Below are 11988 nucleotides of genomic sequence, written 5' to 3' on the forward strand. Positions count from 1 at the left end.
AGAGGCAAAATGAAAATGCTTTATTTTTGAAATTCAGTTGGTCACTGACATTCAAATAAATATTAAAAACTATACTTCATGATTGGAGATGCACAAGAACACCCAAACTTGCAGATAGTACGCATTTAACCTAGCTCAACAGCTTGACAATCAGAATTCTCGACTATAAGGCGATTAAAATGGAAACGAGGGTAAACTGCTACAATTTGATGAACTTGACCAAACTTATCAATGTAGTAGTTCAAAATACAAACAGAGAAGGAAAGTGTCTTCACATCAAGTATCAATGCTATCCCGTCTTTACACAGGGTAGATAGGGACGGGCAACTTAGACATTGGCTACCTAAAATGAGGGGGTAATAAAGGCACGAAGTGACTGGCTCAACAGGCTTTCAAGAGGGAGCTTAGTTTAAAAGTGTGCAGGGGAAGATAAAGTCCCCATTGAATAGTTTTCATCTTGTCTAGATGGGTCTGGTAAAAAGAGATGGGGATTTGGGTGTTGGGGAGAGCAATACAAGAAGGGGGAGGAGGTGGCAGAACAAGGTAGACAGGGGAACACTGAGACAGATTTGCATGGCCTAAGTGGGACAGAGGTAAATAGTGATACATGCTCAACCTTGGAACTACAGGTCTCTGTGATACAGGCATCTAGGCATAGTTTGAAGAGAGGAAATAACACTAAGATGCTGGACTGTCTTGTGAATATTGGTTTCCCTTGCCTACTGCTGTAAAATAGATACTTGAGTAGGATAGAAAGGAATGTTGGGAAACATGATTACAGAAAATTTGTAAGCCTGTCTTCAGTCTATACCTGACTGGAATACCTAAAACGGGTTCTAGAACTTGCCCAGTTAAATAGGCCTCTTGTGGAGCCTTTGCAGAGTATAGGACCCTAGGTGGAATCCTGAGTCCCATTCAGAACCTTCTGAAATGGGACATTCCCACTAGCAGGGACAAGCAGACCAGCCTGGAACAGCTAGAGCAACAGAAGATACATCTTCAGAGGAAGATCAGCAGGAAAAACCCAAAACAAAAATGTCAATACTACAAAATAATAAATTTGTTCACCAGGAAGCTATCAAGGCAAGCAATCAAGTTCCATCAGGACAACCCCCCCAAGACTGAAACTCAAAGGGAACACATGAGCAGGCATGTAAGTTTGCTGGTGACCACATTGGTCAACTGGTGAGTAGAAGAGGGGCAAAGGCAGCAATGGAGAAATGGGCTGAGTTCAACCACTGTCCATTGACTCCCGTTGACCTGGAGATGAGAGAGAGAAGAGGAAAGGCTGGTTGGTCCAAAGTACGTTAAACCTGGGAACACCTGAGCTCATGGACAAGGATATAGCCACAGAAGGTTATAGCTAAGAGTGAAGCATCCAGCTGATATGAAGAGAGGGGAGATGCACAAGAACACACAAACTTGCAGATAGTACCCATTCGACCCAGCCTCGATGGTTTGATACTCAAATCTTTGGAGAAAGATTACCAAAAAAATAAACTCTTAAAGAAAATCTGAATATCCCAGCAACAAAGTAGCTTTTATAGAGTGGAAAATGGGGAAAAAAAAAAAAGTGAGTATCATTTTGAGTGGTTTTAGAACATCCAGAATTAGGTCTACCGTCCTTTCTTCTCAAATCTATATGTATCTGTTATGTGTTTTGACCAACAGAGAAAGGTGAAAGAATTGTTATATTATCTCTGGGGCTAGGTCCTAAAAGGGCATGCACTGAGCACTGTGGTCTTTTAAACTATCTTTATGGGATCGATCCAGTTGACAATGGCAGCGAAAGGAAAGATGAGAAGTCTAAGAGGAAGTGAATTTATGCTAAAAGAGGAGGAGCAATTTTGAAAAGGAAGGTGAGAATGGTTGCACAAGTTGAAGAATGTCATCAATATCATTAAAATATACATGTAGAAATTGTTGATCTGTTGGAATATTTTTCTGGGTATATATTCAATAACAGAAAATGAAATAAATCATTATTATTTTAAAAAGTCAAAAAAAATAAAAGAGAAAGAGATGGGGATAAGATTCTTATGATTCAATAGTAATTGTTATCATGACTAATTGAGACTGTCACAATTGTAAAGGTAGAAGTTTTGTAACAAAAACGGGGAGTAGTGGTTACGAACCGGGCCGCGAACCTTAAGGTCAGTGGTTCAAAACTACCAGCCGCTCCGCGGGAGAAAGACGAGACTTTCTACTCCCATAAAGATTTACACCCTCGGAAACTCTGTACAGGGTCGCTATGAGTCGGAACCGACTCGATGGCACTTAACAACAACAGCAGTTAATCTTACAGTCCAGCAACAGAGGACCCTAGGATCATCAAGGGAGAAGAGCACAAGTGGAATGTGGGACCTTATCCAGAGAAGCAGCGACACCAGAGATGGAGGCAGAGATGAGGACATGGAGAGAGGAAGCAGCTAAGGACTCTACATTCATGGAAAGAGAGGGACTGAGAGATGGCAGCCAGGAAGCAGACCTGCAGAATGTGCCCTTTGGCGGTTTAAATTATTATATACACCTGAGTGTTTTTGTTTTTTTTAAAAAAGCGCTAAAATGAATAGAGAGAAATGCTGTTAACTGATGGTACACGGAGGGGATTATAATCATTGTAATAAAACAAATTATATGATTTGTTGAATGTAAAACTGATGATCTGCCCTGTAAATTTTCACTCAAATCACAATAAAAGCTTTAAAAAAAAACCCAAAAAGCTATACTTCAGCAAAAAGGAAAATTAATCTTGATAAAAGGAATGAAAAACAAGAATCAATAATAAATAAAAGTAAATAAGGTATAACAGATAAACATGTCTGGGGAGGCAATTTAAAATCAAGAAGAAACTAAGATAAAAGATAAAAGACTAAAGATAAAATGGCCCAAGTTTAGATCTGAAAAGATAGAGAAACTGATCAGAGTTCTCAAAAGCAAGTACAAATGTTAAAAATTATAAAAATCACTTAAACTGAATTCAATACTTAGCCACATTATCAAAAGGGGTGGTAAAAATAAAGACACAACAGTCCAGTCTTAGTTGTAAAATTTCAAAAAAATTAATTTCCCAGTTAAAAGGATGATTATAGGAAAATACATCTAGATACATATACAGGAACACATCTACATTCATGGGCTAGTATGCAGACATACGTTATATATTCTCTAGCTGTCAACTGAAAGAGCCTAGAAGGAGTGGCGACCCATCAGTAGCATGCACACTTGGCATCCAAATTTATTTTGCAATACCATTCTCCAAAAGAAACCAAGATTTCCTTGAAGAAATGCTTGTATCGTATGCAATGGAAGGGAAAAGACAATATTAGCCAGGTGCATCTGATAGTGCCAAAAAAACACGGGAATATGTCGAAAGGTCACAGGGTCAGTCTGGAAGAAAGTCCAATGGTTAAAGCTAGGAAAATTTGAGCAACAGAAAAAATTTCACTAATACTGGAATATAAGCCTAAGAGTAAAATCAGTTCTTAATGATATAAACATCTGAATAAGTTCCTACTGAAACAAAAAAAAAAACAAAAACCGAATAAACAAATAGAAAAGAAGAAACAAATATTTCTTAAGAATACCAAAGAACAAATGTAGAAAGTGGGACCAAGAAAACCACCATCTGAACATGCCAGTAATAAGTGCTACAAGCCAAATCCATTGATACATGCTCAAAGCAGTGAGCTACACTTTAAAGAGGACTGCTGCTGCTGTTAAATACTGAGTCAGTTAAGCTTCACTTCCTGGAGCAGGGAGTATCAAAGACCTACAGTAATCAATAAATATTTTGTGTGGAATAGGTTGAGGAAATATTTTTAAAGAGGATAGTTGCAAAATATTTCCTCAACAAGTTCCCCACAAAATATTGATTGTTAGAGTGATTCTTAAGATACTCCCCGATTCAAGAAGTGAAGCTCAATTCCCCTCCCAAGTGACTGACTTCTAATAGAATAAAAAAGGGAAAAACAACATACTTTTAGAGTAGTGAAACCTGGCAGACAGCACAAGAACCAACTGAGCAAGGCTACCTTCACCAGTGATGAGCCGTAATGATATCATAGACCCCTAATAGGATGCCAGGAGACCAGCAATTCACTTCTGTGCTATTTTTCTTTAAAACCAATAATCTAACTCTGTACACAAAAAGACATCAGAAAAACCCATACTAAGGAAAGTTCTACAAAATATCTGTCAACAAAAGTCTCCATAAACAAATTCAAAAGCTAATCCATGGGTTTGGGAAAAAAAAAAATATCCCTTACAATGTTGAATTCCTCTGCCGCTGAGCCCATTCTAAGTCATAGCGACCTTATGGGCCAGTGGAACTGCCCCACAGGGTTTCTAAGGCTGTTTATAGGGAAGCAGACCACATCTTTCTCCAGTGGACTGGCTAGTGGGTGAGATTAGTCACCAAACTACTGCACCACCAGGGCTCATAATGAATCTTCAGTTCCTAGAAAATCTAAATTTTTAAAATATATTAGACAGTACAAAAACAAGATAAATAACTAAACAATCTCAATTTTTCAAATTCGCAAAAGATATGAAAATACCAAAATGGCCTATAAAAATTCTGTATACTCCCAAGATTAATTAGGAAATGCAAGTTAATGCCACAAAGTTGAAAAATTCACTAAAGGAGTCCTGGTGTGGCTCTGTGGGTTAATGCGCCAGACTGCAAAGCCATTTGAACTGCAAGGTTGGCGGTTCAAGCTCACCAGCTGCTCCTTGGAAACCCTATACAGGGTTGCAACTGACTCGACAGCACTTACCAACAAAGCATATAAGGCGCTCTGGTAGGGCAGTGGTTACTAGTCTGGCTGCTAAGCTCAAGGTCAGCAGTTCGAAACTACTAGCCATTCCACAGGAGAAAGATGAGGCTCTCTGCTCCTGAACAAATTTATAGCCTCAGAAACCCTATGAATTGGAACCAACTTCACGGCACACCACTACCACCACTAAAGCATATAAACATACTTACTTACTAAAACCAAAGTTGACTGATTGATCGCTGATTATTTCAAACTGCACAGGACGATCACCCATGCAATATTTTCTTAATAACTCCAGGCAGGTGTGTAACGTCTTCCTTGATGGCTTATTATCATGAAAAAGATCACCGCCTAATAAAATGAAATCCACCTGATCAACAGAAATGGGCTAAAATTAGTACCTCACAGGTAATTTTAAAACAGACAGAAAGAATGAAAAGAAAACAATACATCACAAAAAGGCACTAGTTATTTATGGGGACTTAAATTTTTCTTTTTTGTTGTTCAAAGGGCCTTGTAATCTAGTAATTCATCTGACTTCAACTTGGGTTCCTGAGTTACCTTCAAAAGAAAACAACTCCATCAATTTGATTCTGGCTCACAGTGACCCCATCTGTGACAGAGAACTATGCTCCATAGTATTCTCAATGATCGATTTTTAAGAAGTACATCACCAGGTCTTTCTTCTGTGGTATCTTTGGGTGGACTTGAACCTCTAACCTATTTGGTTTGTAGTTAAGCATGTTAAATGTTGCACCACACAAGAAATCCACTTTCAAATAAAAACACCAAACCAAACCCCCTGCCATCGGGTGGATTCTAACTCATAGTGTCCCTACCAGACAGAATAGAACTGCCCCTTGTTATAAATATTTCTAGGAGCAGACACCCTCCTCTTTCTCCAGAGGAGCAGCTGGTGTGTTTGAACCCCAATGCTTAACCCACCATGTCATCAAGAGTCCTTCACTTTCAAACAAAAGCCACCTTCAAATTGCTATACCAAGTCCTTGACTCATGCTTGCCAAGGTGAGATATCTTTTTTATGATTCAAATCAAACAAACTTAGCACTTCAATTGAAACTAGACAAGATATCCAAATCAATTCACTTGAATTGAATTTATTTATAGAGTACCCACAGGCTCTGAGAGCTAAGGAAACAGCAATAAATAAAACAGATGATGCCTCTGCTCTCATTAAATATCAAGGATGAACCTGAGGATATAATGTAGAATAAAATATGAATTCTACTGTAAATATGTTCCAAATCTAATGGAAGAAACAAACTGCTATGTACCTAAACACAAGTCAGACTCTGACACACACCAGAATGGATATGCAAACAAAGCAGGAGAAATGACATTACAATGAATTCTAACTGAGGAAAGGAAAGGCTGATCTAACATGCAGACACTGGTTGCACTAAAAAAGGTATCTAAGATTTTAAGGAAGAACATTTTAGGAACAGCATCAGTAAACAAAGGAAATTATTGTTATTAGGCTATGTTGGAAAAAGTGCAGCCAGAATTCTCCTTAGAAACCAGGATGGCCAGACTTCTTCTCATACTTTGGACATATCATCAGGAAGGACCAGTCTCTGGAGGAAGACATCACAATAGAAAAAGTGGAAGACCCCCCAAAGAGATGGACTGGCACAGCAGCAGCAGCAGCAGTGAGCTCAAGCATAACAAAAATTGTGAGGTGGGTGCAGGACTGGACAGTGCGTCATTCAGTTGTGCATAAAGTCACTATGAGTCTGTACTGACACAATGGCACCTAACAACAGGTGCCATGAAATCAGTTCTAACTTATGTACAACAGAATGAAACACTGCCCGGTCCTGTGTCATCCTCACAATTGTTGTTATGCTTGAGACTATTGTTGCAGGTACTGTGTCAATCCACCTCATTGAGGGTCTTCCCCTTTTTCACAGACCCTCTACTTTATTGAGCATGATGTCCTTTTCTAGGGATTGGTCTTCCTGATAACATGTCCAAAGTTATGTGTGGTCTCACCATGCTCTATACTAAGGAGCGTTCTGCTGTATTTCTTCCCCAGAAAGATTTGTTCATTCCTCTGACAAGGCGTAGTCAATATTCTTCACCAACACCATAATGCAAAGGTGTCAATTCTTCTCTGGTCTTCCTTATTCCTTGTCCAGATTTCACATGCAAGGAAGCAACTGAAAATACCAAAAACTTGGGTCAGGTTCACCTTAGTACTCAAAAGTGGTATCTGTGCTTTTTAAAAACACTTAAAAGAGGTCTTTTGCAATAGATTTGCCCAATGCAATATATCATTTGATTTCTTGACTGATGCTTGCTTGAGTGTTCGACTGTGGATCCAAGTAAAATGAAATCCTTGACAATTTCAGTCTTTTCTTCATTTATAATGACATTGTTTATTGGTCCAGTTGTGAGGAACTTTTCCTTTACACTGAGTTATAATCCATACTGAAGACTGTTGTCTCTGAGTTTCATCAGCTAGAGTTTCAAGTTCTCTTCCCTTTCAGTAGGCAAGGTTGAGTCATCTGCATGTTATCGGTTGTTAATAAGCCAAGCTCCAATCCTTATGCTGTGTTTTTCTTCATATAGTCCAACTTCACATAGTTCAGGAGGGAAATTGCCCAGAGGGAAAAAAAACAGTCCAGCACACATTCACTGTCATCAAGTGCACAATTTATCTAGAGAAACTGAAGTTCTTAATTATCCAATATATCTGTGGGCTAGAGGGTTCAGAGAAACTGTCATCAGAAATGTAGTGGTTTAAGTGAGCCCTTCAGGAATGAACAAGACTTAAGTGAGAGAAGAAAATAATACTAATCAGAGGCATGAAGACACAAAAACAACAGAACAAACCCTAAACTAACTCGTGACTCTAGGCAACGTTGAGAAGGGCACAACTCCCTGATATGGCATTCCCTAAAGCCAGAATTTCACCATGTGTGTCAAAGCCTATATGCACAGAGAAACACCAAAAAGCAATGCACAGAAGATACTGATTGTGAGCAGATACAACTGGAGTCGGCAGCATCAACCCTGACATATTGAAGAAGGTGCTGTGGTGAGGGAGAGTGAAGATGGGTTATATATAGTCATGGCCATGCAATTTCTCAGGGGCTAGCAGCAGCGTTGCATGGTAACATACAGGACCGCAAGGTCATTTCTGAATGGCAAGGATGGCAGTTCAAACCCCAAAAACACTACCCAAAATGGGTAGTTCTGAGTCAGAACGGACTCCACGGCACTTAACAACAAGCCAGAGCACATGAAGGGTCCCAGGGTTGGCTGGTTGTAAAAAGGGCATGTCACAACATTTCCCAATTCGAATCTGGATTTTGTTTTTTTCTCAAAACTGGCTACCGTTTGAGTTCTTTAAATGAGCCCAAAAAGGTGGTAGGTAGTCCTGAATGGAATCCCGGACACCACCTCTCCAACTCCAAACTGCTTTCAGTGACACTGTGAGGGTAATGGGCAACATTTTAAAATTACACAGTGTACGGACTGAGTGTACTAGAGTCCTGTGGCACTGTGGGTTAATGAGCTGGACTGCAAAGTTGGTTTGAACTGAAAGGTAGGTGGTTCAAGCTCACCAGCCGCTCCTCAGAAACCCTATACAGGGTCGCCACGAACTGGAACCAACTCGACAGCACTTAACAACAACAACTGAGTGTGGCACTGTAGGGTAAAGAGTCTAAACCACAATGTCAGTTAGTTCCAACTCGCCAGCCACTCCTCATGCATGACAGCATGGATCTACCAACCTAAACAAAATGGAGTCAGTTTAGTCATTGTTGTTAAGTGTCACAGAGTTGGTTCTGACCCATAGCAACCCTGTATAGGTTTTCCATGGAGCAACTGGTGAGCCTGAACCACTGACCTTGAAGATCAAACGGCTTTGCAGTCTGGCGCATTAACCCACAGCGCTACACCAGGACTCCAGTTTAGTCACTGTTGTTGTTGTTGTGTGCCATGGAGTCAGTTCCGACTCATAGCGACCCTGTACAGGGTTTCCGAGGCTGTAAATCTTTACGGGAGCAGAAAGCCTCATCTTTCTCCCACGTTTCAAACTGCTGACCTTAAGGTGCACAGCCCGATTCATAACCACTACACTACCAGCGGTTTTGATAAATGAAGACCCTGCAAATGGGGAAGTTAGTTTAAAAATTATCTGAGATGACCTCATGGTCCTAGAAGGAGAATGGATCAAGATGTGCTTAAGCCCACCTAGATAGTTATCTCAGGAACTGAGCAGCTTAGACCCTAAAAGATAGAATGTTTAACAAGGGTCATTGCCTGATTGTTCTTCCCCGCCCCCCAAGAAAGATGCTATCCTGATGTTAAACAAAATAAGTGTACATCCAAATGTAACTTACCCTATATAATGTGCCCGCTCTTCATAATGGACAGGATGGTCCTGAGAGACTATTCTCTCCGTCCTTCAGACTGCTGTCTTTTTGCTAATAAAGCTTGGATTTGATCTCTCCCCAACTCTGTGACTGACTACAGTAACAGGTGGCAAACCCTGCTTTCGGTTTGGCAACACTCAGAAACCCTCTACTGGGTCACTATGAGTTGGAACCTCAGTGTGGTTTCCAATTCATGCTACACCCTACTGCCAGGCTTTTCATAGAGTACCAACTCCTCAATCTAGGCGTTGAAGACCTCTTTATTTAAAGTACTCAAATATGCATGCAGAGCCTTTCAGGATGCTTTCTACCCCATGGTTGTCAGGAAGAACTCTGTTTCCCTGTAGTTTGCTGTTGTTGTTAGGTGACATTGAGTCAGTTCTGACTCATAGTGATCCTAGGCACAACATGATGAAAAACTGCCTGGTCCTAAGTCATCCTCACAATTGTTATGTTTGAATCCATTGTTGCTGCCACGGTGCCAATCCAACTCATGAGGGGGGCAGTCTTCCATTTTTCACTGACCTTCCAGTTTACCAAGCATGACGTCCTTCTCCAAGGACTGGTCCTGCCTGACAACATGTCCAAAGTATAAGAGATGAAGTCTCATCATTCTTGCTTCCAAGCAAGTTCTGTCTGTACTTCCAGGATGGATTTGTTTGTTTTTCCAGCAGTCTATGGTACTTTCAATAGTCTTCACTAACAATATAATTCAAATGCATCATTTCTTCTACTGTCTTCCTTATCTACTGTCTAACTTTCACATGATTATGAGGTGACTGAATATATCATGGCTTGTGTCAGAAGCACTTTAGTCCTCAAAGTAACACCTTTAAAGAGACCTGTTTGCCTAACTTACCTCACATTACCTTCACTATGCTGTTACTCCTGCTGGCATGTGCATTCTCTACGCTCTTCACATGTCAAAAGCCTACCCATCCCTCAAAACCAAGCTAAATGACACAGTCTTTATTAAGTTCATCTGGCTAATCTCATTTAAATATGATCTCTTCTCCCTCTAAGCCCCAGGAAATGATGTGCATAATTTTCTTATCACCTGTACCTTGCATCAAAGGTTTCTGAATATTTGTCTTATCTCACTTACTGGTTTGCTATATGCCACTGAGCAGAAACTCTAACAGTCATATCATCTCTAACAGAAACAATCACAGGATCCTACACACAGTTGCTGTGAAATGCCATCGAGGCGTTTCCAACTCATAGCAACACTGTATAGGATTTCTGAGGAGTAGCTGGTGAATTTGAACTGCCAGCCTTGCAGTTAGCAGTCCAGAGCTTATCCTACTCCAGGACTATTATATATGGTAAACACCCCATAAATGTGTATTTGTACATTTTAATAGTTTTTTTTTTACAAAAGCAATTACCTACTTCAATTAAGGATGCAAAAGGACACAAAATCTACTTTGGGCTTTTTGTTGTTGCTGTTGTGAAGTGCCGTAGAGTGGGTCCCAATACTGATATTTAAACATGCAATGTGAGCATGACAGCCTATAAAACAAACCTCTAACTTTAGAAGAGAAAGGGGCTTGCAGACTAAGGAAATAGAAAAATATTCAAAAATAAACTCACTTCATTTTCCTGTGCAAGTCTTAAAATTTCATCAAATGTTACAAATGTATCATTTCCTCTGACTGCATCTTTCTCCATAAATCCAAGGTGAATATCCGTCGCCACTAAGATTTTAAATGTATTTTCATCATCACTGTATTAAAAAACAAGAAAGGTTTCAATATGATTCCATAAAGTGATGTCCAAGCAAATCGACACCTAAACACTTAGGATAAATAGCAGCTGTAGAGTAAAATCAGTTTTCTAGCCTGAAACTTGATCTGAAAATTGATGATTTTCAACAAATCTTCAAGTCATATAATTTTCCCACACACTTCCTCAATATAGTAGAAATGCACATGAACTTTAAAAAGGTTTTATGTCTTCAAAATTGTACAGCCATGCTATAACCAGTTTTATACATTCATATCACCACCGCTAAAATTCACCAGACAGCAAGTAGAAATAATACGGTAACCTGGATGAGAAAGCTTGTTTCCATTCATGTCCACAGCAAAAAAGCCCCACAAGAATTGTTTCCCTGTTATTTAACAGATTTTTCACTTTTCAAAGAAACTCAAGTAAAGTAGTTAATTCAGAAGCCCTTCAGAAATAGATTTTACACTAACATGCTAATAACTTACATTCAGGCCCTAAAGGACACTTGCTTTGCTCAACTCCCTATACATGAATTTTGCATTAAGTTGAACAGCCACTGTAATAAAACAGAATTATTCACAATTCAATTTAAATCAGACGCCTGGTGGTAATGTGAATAAGTGCTCCCTGCTAATCAAAATGACTGAGGTTCCCTACTTACCTGCTGTTCCACAAGAGACAGATAAGGCAGTCTGCTTTGATAAATAAAATTGCATTGGCTATCAAGCCTTGGAAACCTTATGAGACGTTTCTACTCCAAAACACAGTTCTCTGTCCTACATGAGTCTACACTGAATAGATGGCAATGGGTTTTCAGTATTCAAAGACATTTTCAGTAGAATCATAAGCAAAAAGTAAACATAACGTAACTTTTAATTCTTCAAAAGGTTTTTGTATCTATAATCGCATCTTAACTTCTACATGTAAACAAGTAGGCATTATTTCTGAAAAATAAGACCAACCCAACCTCACTGCTATCAGGTGGATTCCAACTCACAGTGACCCTACAGGATAGAAGAGAACTGTTCCCAAGGGTTTCCAAGGACTATAAATCTTTAGGGAAGCAGTGACCC

General features: G+C 39.6%; 1 protein-coding gene across 1 annotated transcript in view; it reads right to left on the reverse strand.

The window, feature by feature from the left end:
* The window catches only part of MRE11A (MRE11 meiotic recombination 11 homolog A (S. cerevisiae)), an 87589-nt gene that overhangs the window by 73460 nt on the left and 2141 nt on the right, over positions 1–11988 (reverse strand). The window contains exons 2-3 of the mRNA XM_006833938.1: positions 10778–10910; positions 4988–5148 (exon numbers count right to left, since the gene is read on the reverse strand). Of these exons, the coding sequence (XP_006834001.1) occupies positions 4988–5148; positions 10778–10910 (294 nt within the window). The remainder of the gene's footprint in view (positions 1–4987; positions 5149–10777; positions 10911–11988) is intronic.

The sequence above is a fragment of the Chrysochloris asiatica genome, unplaced genomic scaffold, assembly GCF_000296735.1.
Source record: "Chrysochloris asiatica unplaced genomic scaffold, ChrAsi1.0 scaffold00008, whole genome shotgun sequence".
Taxonomy (NCBI): Eukaryota; Metazoa; Chordata; class Mammalia; order Afrosoricida; family Chrysochloridae; genus Chrysochloris; species Chrysochloris asiatica.